Source organism: Rhinolophus hipposideros (assembly GCF_964194185.1).
Source record: "Rhinolophus hipposideros genome assembly, chromosome: 13".
Classification (NCBI taxonomy): Eukaryota; Metazoa; Chordata; class Mammalia; order Chiroptera; family Rhinolophidae; genus Rhinolophus; species Rhinolophus hipposideros.
The window spans coordinates 58091529-58113110 of record NC_138059.1 but is presented as its reverse complement, the minus strand read 5'-3'; the positions used below and the strand labels follow the sequence as shown (position 1 = coordinate 58113110).

Here is a 21582-nt window from a genome sequence, read left to right as displayed (position 1 = left end):
ATTCTTAGTATCCATTCAGGATATGTATGTACTGTAGAAAGCATAAAATAAAGAAATCAAGAAGCAAATCAGTACAATTGTCTCAAAGCAATGAGTTACTACTCTAACTTTCAATCTGGTGAAACAGTCCAACTTTAGGTGCCAAGCCTAACTTGGAACGTAAAATGGATTCATTTACTCCTGAGAAAGGGCAGAGGAAGTCCCAGGTAATAATTTAGTTCAGCTCTTTTACATATTTCCTATGCATTTCTCTCTTTGCTTTAATTAAGGGCCTGATGTATGTAGGGGTGGGGAGGGAAGGTGTTAATAGATTTATATGAGGAACAGAAAACCCCAAAACCCGGAAGACATTAAAACAGACACAAACAAACATGAAGAAAACCAGAGGAGCACAACTGCCCACAAAGGGCAACTCCCGCCAGGACCTTGGACAGCTGCCTAGCTGTTTTCCTCTAGGCCCTGGTGAAAATGGAGGATACTGATGGCAAGTCCACTTTAGAAACCTTACACTGCATTTCTCTTCTTTCGTGCAAGTTGGCTTTGTTTTACAAGGCAAGTGAATCCCAGCCACAGAGTTAAAAGGGACCTTTATCTAGATCAACCCAATAGGAACTATTCGGTAAGGGGCCATGCAGTCTCTTCTTGAATATATCCAATTTTGAGGAACTCACTCCATGCCCCTAGAGGGAGAAGTCTGCTAGAAAATTCTTTAAATTACTAAAAACCTGTCTTTTTGTAACATGTATATACTGTTTATGTTCTCTCTTCTGGAGCTAACAGAGTATGTGTAATCCACCCAGTCCACATAACAGCCCTTTTATTTATCTACTGCCTTCACCAAAGCTAACCAGATACCTCTTGTGCCAAGGTTTCTAAAACTTACCACTCTGGCCCTCTCCTGCATCTTTTCATCAAGTGGTTGCCCACAGTGTGTCACTTCAAAATAGAATGAAATTATTGCTTCCTTTTTTTTTCATTTTGTATGCTTTTGTTGAAGCACAGAAAATGCACCTAGAATTGCATTAGCCTTTCTAGCATTCATACACAGCCAAGGGAAAATTTAGCTATATTTACACACGCTGTTGTTAAGCCATTGCTGTCATCTTGAAGGTGCGTGGTTGAGTATTAAATTTTGGCTTTTAAATTTGGCTCCTATTTTCATTCTATCTCCATCCTTTTGGATCTTGGAATTTGTTAACCATCCAAATTACTGTCTGTAGTTTTAGTGAGCACTAGATTTGTTTCCAAACTTTCCCTTCCTCTATTTTGGGAGCCACTATAAAAAAAAAAAACTAACAAAATCTCAAATACTGAATTTTAAAGTTATTTATTTCTCATGGTCAGAAATGTTTGTGAACTCTTCCTGCTATGTGCTAATGTTCAGAAACCTTCATTCTTTTGTGGAAATATTGTTTCACCCTTTCACTGCATTAATTGATTTCAAGTTTGTTCTCCAAAATGCGCCAAAAATCCACAAAAAAATAATTACAGTATTTATATTTTTAAATAAATACAGTTAGGGTGCTACGTTATATTAAAATGAATGATTAAGTATTTCCTATTGTCATTCATTCTAGAAAAACACAAAAATATAGGGAAATGTACATGTGCCCTCCTAAACTTCCTCTGTGGAACTCTCACAAAATTTTGTATAGTTTGAATTCGTGGGGCAAAGTCAAACGCTGCAGTCAGCGGCTTGGAAATACCATTCGATTATAGTTGAATGTCACAGCGAAAGTGTTCAGTTACCCAGCCATCGACCCCCACACAGGGTGCTATGATAGGAACACAGAGAAGACGGTGTTTGGGAGGAAGGAATGGAAGGAAAAGGCTATCGTTCACACGATGACATCATTCACAGCCCTTGTTCAGGTGACTCTCTCCTCTACTTCGGATCAAATTTGGATCTATGTGATTTCCTTCAATAGCTGTACTGACAGCAGAGACACAAAAGGCAGGCTGTCTTATTTTAGCTAATAAACTGTATGTCTTGGGTGAGTGGCAGGTAACAATTGAACAAGTCTGAGGAATTGAGTGAGCAGAACCAAACATAATTTTGTTATCTGCATTTTCCCTGATGGAGAAAATGACCAAGCCTCTTTGCTTTCAGCAGGACATAATTCCATTTACCTCATCCCACAATGAATGTTTTACATAAGTAACACTCTATTGTGAAATATTTCAACAGTACTGAAAAAACATAAGCCAATGTCGCTTTTATAAAAATCTAGTATGGATACATGACACTAAGAGAAACACCATTCTTAAGCCTTGCCCTCCGTCCATTTAGCTGAGTCAAAGTAATCTCTGAGAAGGCTGATCAACTGCTCCTTGATAAAAATGTCTCCACCACTTGTAAACAGTGCTCAGGAATTGTGTATTCGGTGCATTAACCATGGAGGAGCCACTTGCTGTGACCTGTTGTCCAGATCATTCTTGGTGGTAATCTCCTCATTCAGGGGCTTTGCCTTCTCAAGAGAAGCTTAACACTTCTGCTAAAATAAACATTCAGATTTTTCTCTAGGGTCCTCTTTCCCACACTGAAAGCCAGCTCAACCCCAAGGGCAGGCAGGGGAGTTATTTGAGCTATTTCAGCCATCATTATCTCAGTGGTGTAGCAGGCTACCCTAACAAAGGCTTCCTTCTAGTCTTGACAACCACATTTTGTTTTCCTCCTATTATGTTCTCATTCTCTCTCCCTCTCCCTCCTTCTATCCCTCCCTCCCTCCCTGCCTTTCTCTCCTCTTTCTACCTTCTCCCTATCTCTTTACCTCTCCAAAATCTGGCACTTTCCCCACTTCACATCATCAAAGATCTATAGCCATGGTTTAATTTTTATGGATTCCAAAGGCAAATAAATTCCAGAAAGAACAAGATGAAGGTGGAAAACACGTATCATGAACTAGACCATTCTGCAGAGATTACAATTGGGCTGAGAGTTCTGCTCTCAGCCAGAGGTTTATTTCCAAAAGTTTATTTAGCTACCTTATCTCAACAGATATCACCACATATTCTTTTCACTAATGCATTGCCATGGCCTGGCTTCAGCGACGCACACTCGAACTCAGAGCACAAGGAACTCTCCCCTTTAACCCCAGGAGTCACCAAGAGTTACAGAAGGAAAGCCAGAGCTGTAAGGAGCCTCAGAGTGATTCAGTCATACCCTCATTTGAATCAGACCCTACCCATTCGTCTTCTAGAGACCAACCTTATCACTTCATCAGGCAGGGTTCCACAGTCCTGGCTTTATTTCTTAAAGTCAGCAAGGGGCTTGGTCTTGTGGAATAGCACAGGACTGTCTAATACCCTGCTGAGAACTTCTAAACAGAAGTAGAGAATGTGGAGATAAAGCAATATATCTATACACACACACACACACAGAGAGAGAGAGAGAGAGAGAGAGAGAGAGAGAGAGAGAGAGAGAGCCACAAAATGTATACACATTTTAAGAAAGGAAAAAAAAACTATATTAAAATTGTAATACTCAATATATACCATAACAAAAGAATGAATACACGTCATGTGCACACTTTTTTTGGCTCCCCCAGTAATATATATATAGTTTTTCTAAGTAATTCTATTCAGCCTCTTTTTCTTTCCGTAACTTAAAGTATCAAGGAAATTCCCCCAGGAGCTCCAGCTTCAGCTCGAATGACGGCTCACCCCTGGCTTCATGATCTTGGCTGACCACCTCCTCATAGGTGAAATGGAGACACCATCGCGCCTCCGTCACGGCAGGTGGGATAATGAGGAGTAGACGAACCGAGGCACGGAAAGTGTTTAGATCAGTGTCAGCTTGGCGTATGTGCTCGTTCGCTTTTAGCTCTTATTATTCTTCCTCATTTACAGACATGAAAATTAAGCTCTGGAATTACTGAGTTCATTTACAAATTGAGCCACGAAGCATGAAGGCTCCATGTAAAACTTACCAGAGAGAATCGTGTGTACTGATGTACCACATAACCTAACACCAGGCTAACAGTGCAAAATCGGTCAAGACTGATATTTTAAGAATTCAAAATAAGTAATGAGACTATTCCACCTGGAAGTTAACTTGATTACCTTACATTATATATTATACTTTTTAGAAGTAACACAGAAATTTCCATTTGATTAATAATGACTTACTTAGCTTTCAGTGCGACTAGTTTGTAATTGTTTTCAACTGCATAAAGCAATATGGGGTTGCTTTCTACTATAATGTCTTCAGTACAGTCTTTCATACGGAGTTTTAAGGAATATTTTAAGACATGCGTGTATTCTTCTGTTCAGCTACCAAACTTTTCATAATCAAAATCATCCTTGCAGGCCACATGATGATACTTACTGGAAAAAATTATTGTTTACTGAACCAGATAAATACATCAGTATTTTTTTAAAAAGATAAGCTTAAGTATTTCTCATGTAAAGCAGCAAACCTATTCCTTATCCAAGTGAAAAGAGGTTAAAAAAAAAAAAAACTCCCTCTACTTTGACAACACAATTTGCCACTATTTATTGAATGGGAAATACAAAGAAACTAATCAAAGAAAAATAACTATTCTATTACTTTTGAAGTGAATTATTTTTAGAGTGAGCTGAACAGTCAACTCAAATTTAAATGTATAATGTACTTATGTTTAACTCTGCTGAGCTTGGTGGTGGACTACCCATCTAATAACAAGGGATAAGAGCCAAGAGAAAGCACATGCACCTTCAGAAAGGCCGGAAGCAGGCTGCTTTTGTGAAATTGGGCTCACAAGTAAATAGGCCAAGAACAAGGGCAGCATGATGGATCCAACTCTGAGTCCTAACTACATGTGGTGACTGAGAACTTGAAATTGAGCCGGTCTGAATTGAGATGGGCTGTAAACATTGTGTATACACCGGATTTGTATATACACCAAAAACAAGAACGTAAAACAGCTCATTAATATTCTTAAAAACTAGATATAGAAATTATCATTTTTGTATACATGGGGCCTGTTTCTCTCTACTGTTGTAATGTGGCTACAAGACAACTTAAATGACATACGTGGTTCACACTACATTTCTATTGGACCTCATTGGTCTAGAGCCTATTTACTCTATGTGGCTTGTGGCAGAGGCCAGAGTCATATACTAATCCTCATTTAGAAATCCATAGTTATCTTAACGGGCCTCAGCATCATTATTATCTGTCATTGCCAATATTCACTGTTGTAAGCTCTTTGCACGTATTACCGTATTTTGCCATGTATAATGCTCTCCCATGTTTATGGCCCAAATTTTCAGGGGAAAAAAATATTTTGTTTTAATTTTTTTAATTCAAATTTGTATTTGTTTACATTTAGGTACTTGTTTTTCATATTATAAAGGAATTTTAGCATTTATTTTTTTAACATATTATTGTGGTACAAAACACAAGAAGAGATTCAAGGTACCAGAAATTTTATGTACCGGTAAGAAATATACCGGTACATATATATACCGGTACTCTTCATCTTTACAAATTTGTTGTAAGCTCAACAAGACTGATTATCATATTCCAGGGTATTATTTTGCCTAATAACGGATATCATTATTGATTCTAGAGTTACACTTTTAACACATAAGCATAAATAAAAGAATTAAAAACATTTATATAGATACGGAATTAGCACTACCCATGTGTAATGTGCACCCTTATTTTTCCCTCACAAAATTGGGCAAAAAGCACACATTATACACAGCAAAGTACGAAACTCATTTAGTCCTTATCCTGACACACGAAGCCCCATGTGACATGAGAGCTGTTTTTGGAGTATCACTATTGTTGCTTGAATTCTAACTAGAAAAAAACTTCATTAGTTTAGACTGCTAATCTGTTGTCGTTTCAATGAAGGTGAACATAAACACTTAAAAATATCTAAATGACTAAATAATATGAGATAACTTTAGGAAGAAATGTAAACTACTTGAAGAAAAAGAAATGTTCCTTCTGAACATAGAACAAGTTTAACGTTAACTTTATGGCACGACTACAGCTGGGTTTTGCTGTTGTAGACTTCGAAGGGCCTCTGAGAGGGGAACTGACGCAAGTGTGCTAGGCTGAGCTTAGGCGCCTCGTCTGGTCACCCGTGTCCCTGACTCACTGTGGGACTCTATGGAGTGTCTCACTCTGCTTCTCGGATCCCCCATTCTCCCACTGTGAAAGGTTGATCTTGGATGCGGTGATATTTTCAGCCCCGACATTTCTTGAACTCCACCAGACTAGGTTACGATCACCATTTTGTTCTTGAAAATAATTAGACTTCATTTTTCAAAGTTCTACAACTCAGACTTTAATCTAATTTGCTCAAATAGTCTAAGTATGTCTCAACCTCAGCATTTGTTTTTACCTCATTCTAGAAAAGCCAAAAAATACTAAAAGTGACAAATGTTGACCAGACATGGGAAGCCTGTCCTAAAGTTAGTATGTGCCCAATGCATTTAGATCATCAGTCAAACACTTTCACTTCCATAAGTTTCTAAATGTTAAATCCAACGCTGCCAGCAGCTACTTAATAATTATTTTCCTGTGTCATTGTTAAAGTGTTTTGAGTTTATTTAAAGTATCTTATTGCTAGAAATGATCCCTTCTCGGGTCACAGTTTCCTGCCGCAGAGAATAGCTCCCATCTGATGTGTAGCCACAAAGGGTGGTCAGTGTGCACAAAAATTCCAGTCAACAATCAGTCAATTTGTTACATCTGAAACCTTGTGAGAATGTGAGAATCAATGTGAAAAGATTTCAACTTTATTTGGATATTTTTAGAATTTCCCATCAAGAGAGTTTCCCATCACCATGGTTGGTTATCATTATTGCCATCACCATCATCATCACCATCATTATCACTGACAACACCACCATTTACGGAGCAGTTACTACACGCCAGGGTCTGCACTAAGTATTTAGCCTGCCTTACCTTTGTTTAATCCTCACAGTAATCTTCTGAAGTGGGTATTATTCATTCCATCTTGCAGATCAAGAAACCGAGTCTTGGAGAAGTTAATTTTTGCACAAGATTCCACAGCTAGTTGTGGAACTAGGATCTGAACCCAAATATGACTCTATAATCCACATTCTTAAATGCTGTGCTACACTGTACAAGAAATACTTACGACTTGGTAAGAAATCAGAGGACATAAACATATACGTCAGGAACTGTTAATATTCAAATTTTCAGAGAAGCATTTCTCCTACTGACATTGATGAATCCAACAGTTAACATAATAATCTATTTTTATGAAAACTTTATTTTAGGCACAGTGAATGAAATCAGAAAATAAAATACCAAAACTTCATTCAAGAAAAAAGTGTTCTAAGAATTATAGGTCACAATCATATCTTCATCTCTAATGACCACTGGGGTATTTAATAACACTTCAAGGTCCTTCCTTTTAAATGTACAACATTTACCCAAATACACGGGAACACCTGTACAGAACTGCAGTCAGTCAACATAGACAGTTTATTACCGTGGAGAAAGGCAGCAGATTAGACGTAACTGAGGACAGAACTCAGCTTCCAGAAGACAAACCAGTCCAGGAACTTGGAGATGGGAAGGAAGGAATTTAGGAAGGGAGCCAAAGAAGGCTGTGGTAGGAACTGGCAGCTGCAGCTGGACATTTTGCTTTATTTATTTACAAAGGAGTTTGTTGCTCTTTATGAAACTATGCATTCCTGTTATATTAATGCACAGTTTTGCATCTGTAAAAAGAATATAGACTATTACCGTATTCTCCACTGGGAGATAGAAGATACAATAAAGTGCCCTGAGCTCTCTGAAGAAGGGATTTACATTGGAAGTGTTTATTGTTTTACTAACACTTCCCTGAGTGTGATATTCTGACATGAACAACTCACACTCTGCCTTGTCAGATAACAGGGATAGCTCATGTCAGCCCTCGTGAAGAAAACCAAAGAAAAGACTATAGACTTAGAAAATAGATATGGAGCAATAGATTCTTTACACTACAAAAATATTCTTGATTTTATTGAGCAATTTACCAAAGAATTCCTTTAAGCAGAGTGGCCCTTGCACACTTAAAGTGTGGGAGAATTCAAGGTCATAACTAGTATGTGTTGTGCCCGAATCCTTCGTAGGAACCCAGGGTGCCAGAGGGAGATCCATAGACGCCTTAGGGCCGAGTCTCCCTCTGAATCAGTCAACTAGCCTTGCAATCATTCCATACTCTGTGTGTGTGTAGGTCTGCAAAAGTCGGAGGAATCGAATGCACTGCTGTCTGTACTTTGATGTGGATTCAGCTGTTCTGATATGGTCAAAAGGAGCATTAAAATCATGTTTTTAACATGCAGATGTTTCTGCAGAGGTTTGTTTTTTTCTACTACTGACTGAAACTTGAAATAGCGACACAGCAAATGGCTGCAGGTGCGCGCACCATCTGCTCTGCATGGAGCTGTCTTTCATTGGAATTAGCCTGGCACAAGGAGCTGTGGGTCAGTTTCCGAGCCTTCTAATTGTTCCGAATTATTCTCCTCCCTCTGAAATGGGTGGCGCACACCTTCAGTGGGGTTACTTCGGTAGAACTAGAATGTGATGTTCTGAAGCAGGTAGAGAAATGCCAGAAGCTGAGACAATAAGGATGGCTCATTCCACCGGAGTTGGAAAAGGATGGCTAGTGTTCATGATAAAAACTACTTTTCGTAAGTCTATTGAGTCAAATGACAGTATGTTAATGGGTCGTCTTTAATATTACTAGATTCGCCTGAATATCAATATTCTTCCTGAGTGTCCCCACCTTCCCCACGCAGAATGGGGCTTGGGGACAACACATCGCAAGGAAAGTGTGAGGGAAGAAGTTGCATTTCAACTGAGTCTTAAAGATGGGATAGAGCTGGGGTGGGCAGATCCAAGACAGCTGAGCAAAGGCAAATGTCCAAGAAGGTGCTCTCTAAACCCTTGTGGAGGGAAAGAAAGAGAGAAGGAGTGAGAAAGGGAGGGAGGGAGAGACAGAGGAAGGATTAAAAGGAAGGAGGGAAGAAGGAAAGGAAAACACAAAGAGAATGAGAACAGATGTACAGGAGAAAGAGGATTTGACATGGAATGAAGAGAACTGAATTTACAATATTTTGCCACCTAATAGTTGCGTGACCTGGGGTAAATCATTTAACCTCTGTGTGCCTCAGCCACTTTATCTATAACATGGGGACAATACTGTTTTTCTCTATTTTCTTAAATTATCTATTTTTAAAATACCTATTTTTCTTTAATTCTCAAAACCTGAGAGTCTCAGTTTTCAAAAACCCTCAGAACAGGTCGCGGGAACACATGCAACCAGTCTGGCGTGTGGGAAAACACTACAGTTGTGAGGACAGAGCCAGGAGTGCAGTTTCCAGTCTCTTGGCCTCACATGGAAAGGTGCTGGCTCAGGTAGTAAATGGCCATCAACTGTGATTGGATGGCCATCAGCTGTGTCTTGTTGGCCATCAGCTGTAACCAGTGAGCCATTGGCCACTAATATAACTGTCATGGCTACACTAGCAGAAAATGGGGGCTAGCAAGAAGATGGTGGCTGAGCCTGCAAGCAGAGCAGTGAGGATTGCGAACAGTGTGGCTCCTGCTTCCTGTGTCTCCAGCCCAGCTGCCAGCAAGAACATAGTCGTATGACTCCCCTCTCTATGGCTCTCTGGGTGTTCTTTTTTGGCTTCACCATATCCTGCATTCTTATGTGGGGAGCGGGGTCAGAGATCCCACATGACACCCTGCATGACAACAGTCTAGGGCTGTGCTACTTAAAATGTGGTCCCCAGACTGGCAGCATGGGCACTGCCTGGGAGCTGGTTAGAAATGCTGGTTCTCAGGCCCGCCCCAGACCTACTGAATCAGAATCTGCATTTTAAGAAGACACATAAAAATTTTCAAAGCATTTCTCTGAAGCAAACTCTGCCTGTCTAAATAACTGTGGGACAGTTAGAAACCCTCCCTTCTAGGTCTGCCTAAAAGGAAACGTGCTTCCATCTACCTCAAGAAGAGCTGTAAGAATTTGTCAGGTGTGGCTCATTCAAACCAAATTCCTGATTCTGTTCACTGGTTTAGTCTATATCTTAAAGAATTAAAAAGTTCATGAAATGCTGTCGTGCAGGGGACCCTGCTCACTGTGCCATTTGTCAGGGGTCTCAGCTCCTGCTCCCCACATAAGAACGCAGGACATGGTGAGGCCAAAAAGGAACACCCACGGAGCCATAGGTAGGGAAGTCATATCACTATGGTCTCACTGGAGGCTGGGTTTACACGACGTGCGACCTGCTGTCCGCTTTGCTGCCAACCGACCAACTCTCCTCGACTCTCCTTCAGTCTCCTCCTTCACTCTCCTCCGCTCCCCTCCGTAGCCAAGGCAGTTATATCAGTGACCAATGGCTTAATGGCTACAGCTGATGGCCAACCAGCCACAGCTGACGGCCATCCACTATCTGAGCCAGCACCTCTCCACATGAGGCCGAGAGCCTGGAAACTGCTTTCTGGGGCTCTGTCCCCCCAAATGCCTAACTTCATACTAGAGAATAGCTCTCAGTTTAGGAAAACCTGTCTTCATATCTGGAAAATAATTTGGGGGCAGGAAAACATTTTGGAAAGTCAATGTTGGGAAATGGAGTCCATCCTGAGTTTCCACTTCACATTTAGTCACTGTTCATGTCACACAATAGTCTTTCAAAAGTTTTGAGCACATACTATACGCTAAATGAGAAAAGGGAAAAAAAAAAACACTCTGCCTGCAAGGTATTCACTTAAAAGAGACAGAAATTAGTATAAAAACACCTGTCAGTCACTTCTGGCAGCTGTTTATACACTCATTCCAGAGAGTATGCCAAGACTCAGCAGTCAAGTCCGCAGCCCACACACAGGTAGGAAACACCCCTGCATACTCAGAATTGTGCCTTCCCAAAGCCAGGCATTCATCTAGGTGTTGGGCCACAGGACTGAACCAATCCAATGAGCCCCTGATGACACAGCTGGTGGGGGTTGACACTGACAATGATCACAGAAGCACATGGAAAGTTTTGGAAAGTGGGAAGTGCTAGGAAGCGAGTGAGTCAGGGCTATGTGACAGTGGGGAGCCTGGCGGAAGGGAAGCGATTTGCTCCTTTAGTGAGGATGCAGCGCCACCAAAACAAAAGATTACCGTGATTCAGTTTGCATCATTGTTTTACTTTGGTTTCAGTTAAAGGTACTGGCTGATTTTCAAAATAACACAAAAGTCATATTTACAATAATGCCCCTAGATCTGTATTTTGTGGGTAGAATCAACAAGATTGGGGAGAAGGTTATGAGTTCAGTCAGCATGAGGGCTAACGTAGGCAGTTGCATATATGGTTCTAAAGCTCAGAAGAGAATTCTAGAAGAGTTATAAATTAGATGCTCATGGGCATAAAAAAAAGAATGCAAGTCATGGGAATGGAGAAGAGCTCCAGAGCGAATATCCAAAGTGATAGGAGGTGAACCAGAAGTGATGTCCCAGGAGCCAAGAGGATAGAGTGAGTTTCAGGAAGCATAGAGTGGTCAACACCTTGGATCTTTTCCTCAGGGAGCTCCTTCTCCAGAGTTCCCTATCTTGGGAAACAGGAATGCTCTCCATCCAGTCGCACATGCCAGAGACCTCCAGTCATTCCGAAAACTTTTGTCTTCATTCCCCGTGACCACTGGATCATCAGGTCTTGTTGATTGTACCCACTAAATATTTTGGAGTCTGTATTCTCGCTCCCTCCACCCTGGCCACCCCAGTCTCACTACCATGGTCTCTTGCCTGCACTATTCCAATATCCCCAGGTTGTCTCCTTGCTTTTGCTCTCCGCTACTCCAATTAGTTCTCCTCACAACAGACAGAGTGAAAGTGTTAATAATCCCACATCTTCAAATCACTCCCTTGCTTAAAACCTTTCTATGACTTTCCTTTGCTCATAGGATAATGTTCAAAATCTTTACCAAGATCCACGTGACCCTTCTTGGCAGGCCCCTCCCTGCACACATTCCCTGTCATTCTTCTCCTCACTTTCTGCTCTCCACCCTCTCTGGTCCCTTTTGTTTTCGTTTTAAATCTGTATTTCACCGAACCTAAGACGTCATGAATTGTAGAACAATATGTACTGACTTCAGGGATTTTTAATGTGAAAAAAAGCATGTTATCATTGGTGAAACAAAGAAGTCCCTGGAATTGGCCCTGCCCCTTCCAAATGTAGGATGTTTGCTCCCATCTCCACTCCTCCTCCTTTTGCCTAGAAAATTCTTTTTCTCTCATTCTTCAAGCACCAACTTCTGTGTAGCTTCCTCCTTATGTAGCAGCCTTCCCTGACCACCAATGCCCAGACTAAGTCAAGACCCCCAGAGGGCACCCTCTCAGTCATTGTAATTTTCAAAGCACTTGTCATGGTGATCATGTGACGCTGCTTGTATAATAATGTGAGTAGTCTGTCTCCCTCATAGACTATGGACCAGCGAGATGGAGAAATCTGCCCACTAACAGCTCTAGCCGCAGTACTTAACACTCACACTCAGTCCATCCAATTGTCACAGGACAATAATAAGGCAGATCTATTATTATCCGCCTTAGGAGGGGCAAACAAGGTCACAGAGAGATAGCTACTTAGGTCACACAGCAACTAATTTGAACCCACAGGCTCTGATTTTAGATCCTGGTCTCTTAAATATTCTCTATCCTACACTGTATCTTGGTGCCAGGTAGGTACTCAATACATGTTTGTTGAATAAATAAATGAATACAATTTTCAAAAACATAAATATTGTAAATGTCCATTGTTAATGAAAATCTAGAAACTGGGAAAACGAGATTAAGGAGTCAGTTACTGATAACCCTAAAGACAATTTCAAATTCTGATCAAACTGATTACAAAGACCGTGTTATTATCTTTCTCCATGACGGATGGTTGATAACTTTCCTTATCACGCTACAAATTACTGTGTTCCTAACAGCATTTACTGCCATACAGTTTCTTCCTTCCTTCCTTCTTTCCCTTTTCCCTTCTCATTTTTCTCCCACCCCCTCTCCCTCCCCTCTTCCTTCCTTCTTCAGAAAATATACATTGTTCATCTATTATATACTAGAGATTATATGAGGCATGGGATACATATTGGTGAATAAAATAGCACAGTTCATGGAATTGTGATCCCAATATAGAAGGAAACAGAGGTCAGCAATAGAGAATAGCAGGATGGGAAGGGGGTGCTCATCGGGACGGGGAGGGTACAGAACTTCCTTCAGGGGAGTGGCTGAGGGAGCCAGACCTCATGAATGAGGAGCTGGCCGTGAGGAGGCTAAGAGCATTCCAGAGCAGGGGAGGCCCTGGAGCTGGACCAAGCCTGGTACATTCAGGGATGGACAGAAGCCAGTGTGGCCGGGACCTGCAATTAAGGGGGGCAGCCTTTATCTCATGCAGAAGACCAGTGGGAAGTCTTTGGAGGGTGTTAGGCAAAGGGGTGACATCATTATGATTTTAAAAGATTATGCACAAGATCACATGGATAACCGTTTAGATCAGAAGGACGGAGAGAAAGGAGCAACTCTGTCAAAGACCAATAGAGATTAACTGTTATCCAAGACCAAGTGGGACAGGCTGAGAGCAGGACAGGCAGGAAGAGAGGCAAGGGGGTCTGCGTCACTCATCCCTCCTCGTCTTTGGCTTTGCCTTCTGTGCTCTGCAGCCACTGAGCCTGGCCACATTCTGGGTGGAGGGCTCCAAGGATACAAAAGGCCTGATACTGGCCCCACGCATAAATGAAGGTAGAGAAGAGGGAACTGGCCAAAGTCTGACTTCTAAACAGGAATTCAAGGCATTTCCCTTCAAGCCACATCACTGCCTGTGTGTGTGTGTGTGTGTGTGTGTTATTGTTGGGGTTTTTTGTGGGGGTGGAATTTTCATTATTCAGGAGAAATTTCCATTGGGAAAGAAATCAAACCTCTACCAGAATGGAAATCTGTATGAACAACGTTGGGGAAGAAAGTACTATCTATCGTGCTGCTCCTCTTTAGTGATTTGCAGTATAATTTTTCACCCTGCTGTCAGAGACTCCCTGGGGCTGCATCCATTTCATGGAAGCCAAGACTCCAAGAGGCTAAATGACTTACCCAAGGTCATATAACTGAAAAAAAAATCAGTGGAAGAAAATGACCAGAACCCACATCTAGTAAGATTGGGAAATAAAGACAAATAGAAAGGGGGAAAGGGGGTGTAACCACTGCCTCAAAGTCACGAAGCGAAAGCAGGCAGGCAGGGTTAGGATGTGGGGACAGGTGCACGGCACCCCAGAGGCCCGTCCTGAAGACCAGAGGAGCCAAATGGAGCAGGGCTCATGAGGGCTGATCGCCCCTGTAATAGGAACACAGAGCATCCCAAGTGGAACCATGAAGGGGTTTGCAGTGAGATGCTGGAATCTCAGCAGTGTTACGGCCTTGACGTAAAAACTCAACCCTGTTTAGAGGAACCGTAATTCTGTATGCAAGCAGCACACTGTTGTTGTTTTTTTAATGACACTGCAAAGAGATTTTTATCACATATTGTGTCATATGTTTGTTTTCATCCACATGATCATTAAAGCTTATAAGAGAGATTCATTGCTGGCTAGATGTTGGGCATACTAAGCGTCAGCTTTATTGAAATCAGACAAAATGTTTGTTTACCAACAGCAATATGTTCACAAGAAAGAAATGTTCTTTGTTTTTCTTGCTTCGACGACATCACCCTTTCCAAATAATTGCACCTGACCGTGGTGCTTCAGCAACCAGGAATCGTTTAGAACATACACCTGAAACTGCACCCAGTACATTCACCCACATCTGTCCATTTCCCTCTAATTCAATCCTACTTCTGCTTTGCCAGGAGCTCAAAACTCTATCTCATCATGTGACATGCCACTCTTTAAACAAGAAGAGAAAACATACCTGTACCCAACATTTTATCTAGCTCCATTCATTTTCTTATTGACCAAATTTGTGGTATAGATTTCCTTTCACTCTAACGTTGCATGGTTATAGAGGATGTGCTTGGAAGGAGAAGGCCCCTTCTTTTCTGCCACAGAAGAGAAAACTGTGCTAAAGCAGAATATCCATCTCAGCCAAATGAATGAGTAACGAGGAGGCTAAGCAGCTCTGTTTCTTTGTTCTTTCTCAAATGTTAACAAATTCCTGTCAGCATGCATGATATACACCAGTACCCAATAGCATACGTAAAACACTGGGCTTTTATGACTTAGCAAGAGGTCTTTGCTTCTGGAAGCAACATCTCAGGCATTAGCTGCCTGAGTAGGAATGACACCCCAAAATTAAGTTAAATTCTGTTTGAGCCGGAAACCACTAGTCGTGAGACAATTTAGAGGAAGGGGCAGCTGAGACTGTGGGTCATTTGTTAAGAAATGATGCATTATGAAATTGGATTGAATGTAACATCCCTGTGGAACATCTGTTCCCAGGCTACACAGCTAACCAGCCCCTTTTCACCCTGACTGCTTAGAAGACAAGGGTCCCCCTGTTCCCACACCGCCACCCTTCATTCTTTTTGTATGGATTGTATTTCATGATGATGTATGACTTTGCCGGAAATGAGTAGTTACCGAGCACATGCTTACATTCACCCTACAAAAAGAGGGCTACATGCGGAAAGATCACCAAGGTCATGGCCAATTCTACTGACAGCTGAAAACAGTTAAACTGACTTTTACCACCCAGGCAGGGGCCAAGCGGGGAAAACAATGATCTAAGTTTTCCTTCTGGATCAGAAATGTGAACTCATCTAGGCATCTCAACTTCTCCTCCCCACTCAAAAAATAAGGCGGCTCACGATGTCTTTATGACATCGATCCACTTCTTCCATGCGGGATCCAGGAAGGGTATTTAGGGAACATACAGATGAAGGCATTTGTCAAAAGGATCAAAAAGTAGTCCTACCTCCTGACTCAGTACAGCTGGATAAGACCCCAAAACACTGGCCCCTTGAATCGCCCACCATATAGTGTAAACTAGGGTGGATCTGAAGGTGGGGGCCATTCTCCCCTGGAGCAAGTGGAGATGGAGCTCAACACTTTTAGCACTCTTCCTGTATAAATAATTTTCTGAATTTCTGATGAGTGCTAGAAGTTTAATAAATAAACAAAAACTGGAATTATTGCATATACTCAGCCCAACTTTATCTATGATCAAGGTGCATCAAAAACTAATCCCAACCTTCCTGGAAATTACAAGACTTGACTGTTTTGAGTACATGAATGGTGTTATTGTGTAGCTTTAAAAGAAAGCCTGGGAACAAGCATCTTTAAATGTAAATACATATTAAAGGCGGCGGAATCATTGCTATGTCATTTCAACTTGTAAAGTCAGTACAGAATCCATAACCAAAATGTTATGTTTATGCTTTTCTGCATGGTGGTATAATACCGTTACTTATTGCATGAGGGGCTTTGCTGACACTGGCCTTTCAATTCCATGAAAGACAGGGGACTTCATCAGCACAGAGGTGATGGTCGCTAAATATTTACTAAATCGATAAGGCCAGAATGGGCATGACCACTACCCTCTGCCTTGGATTCTGCACATTAAACACCTCTCCATGTATCTTCAAAGGTGCTCTGGCTCTGCTTTTCCTCCAAGTGACTCCATTTGGCCTGGGTGGCTGGTGCAGCTGGACTGTGAGGGCCACACGTGCTGGTGTAGTGATAACTCCATTCTGCTCACTTACGCACAAGGGAAGAAAAAATGCGTTTTTTGCTTGTGGTAATTTCCGGGCTTCCAGAAGGAGCACAGCTCCACTGTTATCGGTCTTGGAGCTCTCTTTTAGTGCTGAGACACGGATGTTTATTTGGAAATTAATGAGAGGAATGATTGGACCTGAAGACTGTTGGGAACTATGGAAGGGGTTAGGAGTATATGTAATGTCCACTCACTGGAAGGTACAACACTGTTGCACAGGAAAGACCCAGGTCATCTGGCTCAGAATCAGGAGGTACTTCCTCCTAAAGCCATGCTACAGGGAACATGCTGCCCCTGAAGCTGCCTGCCCACCTCTGGACACTGCAAATGAGTCTGGCCGACAACCTGTACTGAAGAACAGACAACTACATCAGGTTGGAAACTGGAGGTGACCTTTAAGGTCTCCTCCAATTCTGTTTTCAATTTTCCCACGTCCCTATAGATCCTGAGAGGTCAAAAGATGCTGAGAATCGTGGTTGTTCTTTCCCTGTAATTTGCTCAGTTACTGCAGATTCCATCAGTGAGATACCTGATGGCAGGCACAGTCCCTCCACAAGTGGGATCCCTCCTTGTCCCTGCTGGCAACAGTCTCCTCCTTGCCCATCCCACTGCCTGAAATCCTGCATGCAAAGTCTCAAGGATGCTGCCACCAAAGGCAGCCAGAGTGGGCAGGACACCTTGCTGGCCTTGGTGGGGTTATGAGATATGAATGCAACTGCTGACTTCTCGGGCCTAGGCCTGGATTTTGATTTTGGTGTCTTACCATTCTCCAGAACCCAGGTCAGCTATGCTTTGTTCCAGGAGGACTTCTCTAAGAGACTTCCTGGTTGAAATGAGTGAATGCTTCCTCAGAACGCGGAGAAGTTTCTACCCCCCTTATACTACCACCCCCATTCTGCAGTGTACTATAGTGATTTGTGGGCACGTCTTATCTAGGATCCTAGGCAGGATCCATGGGAGTCTTAGGAAAGCAGGGGAAATGAACTCTTTCCATCTGGGAGCTGACGATTTGGCTGAAGCAACTGGAAAAGTGTGCCAAGGGTGGGTTTGGGAGGTAGTGGCTTTCAATGTTAATTGATTCATATCTGGCAAGTATGTATAGTGTGTCTGCTGTATGTTGTTGGACATTGAGCTGGATTCTTGGGGAGAAGATGAGGTAAATAAGAATTAGACAAAGACTTTACCCTCCAGATCTCACCATCTAATAATGGAAACTGTCACCTCCTCTGACCTTCAACATCAACTCAGAGCTGGAACTGGAAGTCAGGATATGTCTGGTCTCCCAAAAGAGATGTAACTTGGTAACTGATCATCTGGGGAAAGAGTGGCAAATTCCTGTTTTATACCACTTGGCTTTGGAAGCTAAGACATATATAAGGGTATGATGGTTTTATCCCAAAGCCTCTAGAGATAGGGTAGGGACTGGCTGTGTGAGGAGTCATTGCCCCTGCCCATGAGGGATTGGAGAGGGTTGGCATATTAGCTGAGGATAGAATGTACGAGGAGAAGCAGACAGTAGGCCGTATCTTATAGAAGACATGAACACAGAGCACGGAGTCAGCCTGTCCAGGCCGGAAACCCAGCGTGGCCACTGACTAGCTGTGTGACCTTGAGCAGTTGCCTAACCTCTCTGTGTCCCATTTGTAAAATGGGAATAATGATAATACCTTTCTCATACATTTGTGGTGAGGATTTAAAGAGTTAATGCGGAAAAGGGTTCAGAACCGTGTCAGTAGTGTGAGTTGTCATTGTCATCATTACGTGAAGCTCCCTGGATGGAAAGTAGGTCAGGACCGACCATCCCATCCATACCAAGAAGGTTAGCCCCCTCACTGTAGACACAAAGTCAACCCCTCAGCCACCATGGCAGCCACTTCCCAGAGAATGTGGACTATTAACTGGAGAGTAAATGAATTGCCAGATCCCTGCAATCCCAGGCAAGAGACTTTCCAGATATTTGAGTGTAATAATATTCCCCACAGAGCAAAAAATGAGGAGCTCCCCGTCCTGGACACGCTGTTCTGGCCTAGTTATCCATAGGAGTCTCCCACAGTGCCACTCCTCCTTCCACAAACATCTCCAGAATTCCGCCTGTCCTCCACTGCTTCGGCATTGGTTCTGACCCTCATCTGCCCACCAGAACCTCTGCAGCAGCCTTCGGATGCCTGTTAGTCTCCACTTCCCTGCTAATTCCATGATCCTTATAAAACCCAGAACTTAGTATGTCATTTCTCTGCTTAACTATGTCTCATGGGGAAATTCAAATAAAAACAAAAATGATATAGAGTTGTCCTACCAACTGGATTTTCATTGAAATTAAAGTTGGATAATATCAAGTACTTTTCAAGTGTTTGGGAAAGAAGCGTCTCACACACACACCAGGTGGGACTGTCAATTAGCATGCTTGTTTTGGAGGTCATCGCAGCAGTGTGGACTAAAACGAAAAATGCACACACCCTCTGCCCCAGCAACTACTGGGCTCCAAGTCTACCCAAAAGAACTTTCCTATCAGAATGAGGAGATATCAAGGACATTCACTGAACTTTGTTTGTACGAGAGAGAGAGAGAGAGAGAGAGAGAGAGAGAGAGAGAGAGAGAGAGAGAGAGAGAGAAACCACCTGAATGTCCACCAAAAGGAAATGACTAAACTGTGACATATCCATGTTCTGGAATACTATGCTACATTAAAATCATGAGATATGTCTAGATTTTCTAATATGGGAAGATGTTACATAACAATATGTTATGGGATGAAGTGTCTTCCCAAAATTTGTATGTTGAAGTCCTAACCCCCAGGACCTCAGACGGTCTCTATATTTGGATATAGAGTCTTGAAACAGGTAATTAAGGTCAAATGAGGTAGGCCTTAATGCAGTATGATTGCCGTCCTTATAAAAAGAGGAAATATGAACACAAATGGACACACACATGTGCAGACACAGGGAGAAGACGGTCATCTACGAGCCGAGGAGAGAAGCCTCAGAAGGAACTCACCCTGCTGACACCTTGATCTTGGACTTCTCGCCTCCAGAACTGTGAGCAAATCAATTTTCATTGTTGAAGACAGCTAGTCTGTGGTACTCTGTTACAACATCCCTAGCAAACTAATACACATTAGGCATTTTCTATGGATGTGTATAGCTGCATGAAATGTATAGAAAATCAAGTGCCAGGATCCACCTCAGCCTGACAACAGCAGTTATCTTTGGGTAGGAATTGGAATTGAGGGTAACGGTTGAAGGGAAATTTAGCCTTAAAAATGAGGAGACTATAATGAGAAAGCACTCATATATTATTTGTATATCCATTTTTAAAAAGCCTCTTCCATGACACTCCATCTAATATAGTATGCAACATATTAGGTTGGTGCAAAAGTAATTATGGCTTAAAAGGTGAAAAATAATTGCAAAAACTGCAATTACTTTTGCACCAACCTAATGCTTCACAACCTGGACACGACAATCTCTGGAACTTTATAACAAGTCCTCTGTCATCCGCAACTCGTACACATCTATATGCCACACTAGAATGGCCCACCTCTAATGCAGGGGTGTCCAAACTGCGGCCCACGGGCCAACTGCGACCCGCAATCCATTTTTTATTGGCCCACAGAAAATTCCAAAAATATCTTTAGTTTACTTAAATAAACCAGGTGAGGCAATACGTACTTCACCTCGAGTGAGTGCGGTATTTTACCGCATATGACCCTTGGTGAAAAACATTGAAAAAAGTTTGGACACCCCTGCTCTAATGCCTCTACGCCTTTGGGTGGTTCCTCTGCTTGGTATGTCTTTTCTCTTTTTTCAAAGCCTGGGCTGCTTATTTTCATCCTTCCGGGTTCTGCTCAAATGTCACCCGCTTTATAAATACATTGCTGGAAGTCTTACGTAGCAGATTTTCCCCAGGTCCACTTCTCTGTTCTTTTGATGTCTTGTTCAATATATTTATACTCCCAGTGCCTAATCAGTGCCTACAGCTAAGTAAATGCTCAATAAATGGTTCCAAATGCATGGATGATAGGGACTCTTAGCAGGTTGCTTTTCTATCCAGTGTTATCTCAAAGGCCCAACATTCCATTCTGCGTGACTAACAGACTGCGCACAGACTAGGATTGCAATCATGACTTGAACAAGGTCCTAGCTTTTAACAGTTTTCTTTAATACAACGGAATAAGTATGTTTCTGGGCCAACCAAGCCCAATTTGCTTTCAATTCTAGTAAAATCAGTTGAGAATATTTTACAATTTCTTTGTTTCACATTCTGTGCCCACAAAGGTCTTCAATTACTTAACCCACAATAGGCCCAAATCAAAGTGCTCAGTGACCTCTGACTGGGAGGCTGATGAACCAGGCCTTACCTCTTCATCGGCTTGGGTGAGCATTCCCTCTCCAGATTAGAGGACGTGTGTTTCACGTGCATGGCATTGTAAGAAGTGTGAGTATAGTCATTTTCGTCACTGTAGTCAGGACCGAGTAACGTCCGGGCCCAAGTTCCCATGTCATAAGGAGGAAGGGTTCCTCCAAATTCAGAGGGCAAAAATTCAGGGTGTATTAGCTGATGAAGGCTGTTTAAATTGTTTCCATGCAGGAAGATCTAGGAAGAAAAGATAATTAGCAATAGAAAAAAAATTAATCTAAAACATATGACCGAGTGTTTAATCTACTACACGATATAGCAATGACAAATTAGATGCACTGCTGGTGATCATGATGTTTAAGGAGGCATTCAATTTTGCGTCTGTAGCTTTGTCTTTATGAAATGTCAATGTATTGCTCAGAAAGGGGCTGAATTAATAGTCCTTAAAAAGGAAGTGTATGCACAAATTGGGTATTATTTGGCCATGGCCTAAATTTACACATACAGTCATCTTCTAATTAACCCTACTGAT

General features: G+C 42.0%; 1 protein-coding gene across 2 annotated transcripts in view; it reads right to left on the bottom strand.

Annotated features, from left to right (window-relative positions):
* The window catches only part of CLVS1 (clavesin 1), a 154005-nt gene that overhangs the window by 3959 nt on the left and 128464 nt on the right, over positions 1 to 21582 (bottom strand). For both annotated transcript variants that reach the window (XM_081069799.1, XM_081069800.1), the window contains exon 5: positions 21052 to 21287. In XM_081069799.1, the coding sequence (XP_080925925.1) occupies positions 21052 to 21287 (236 nt within the window). The remainder of the gene's footprint in view (positions 1 to 21051; positions 21288 to 21582) is intronic.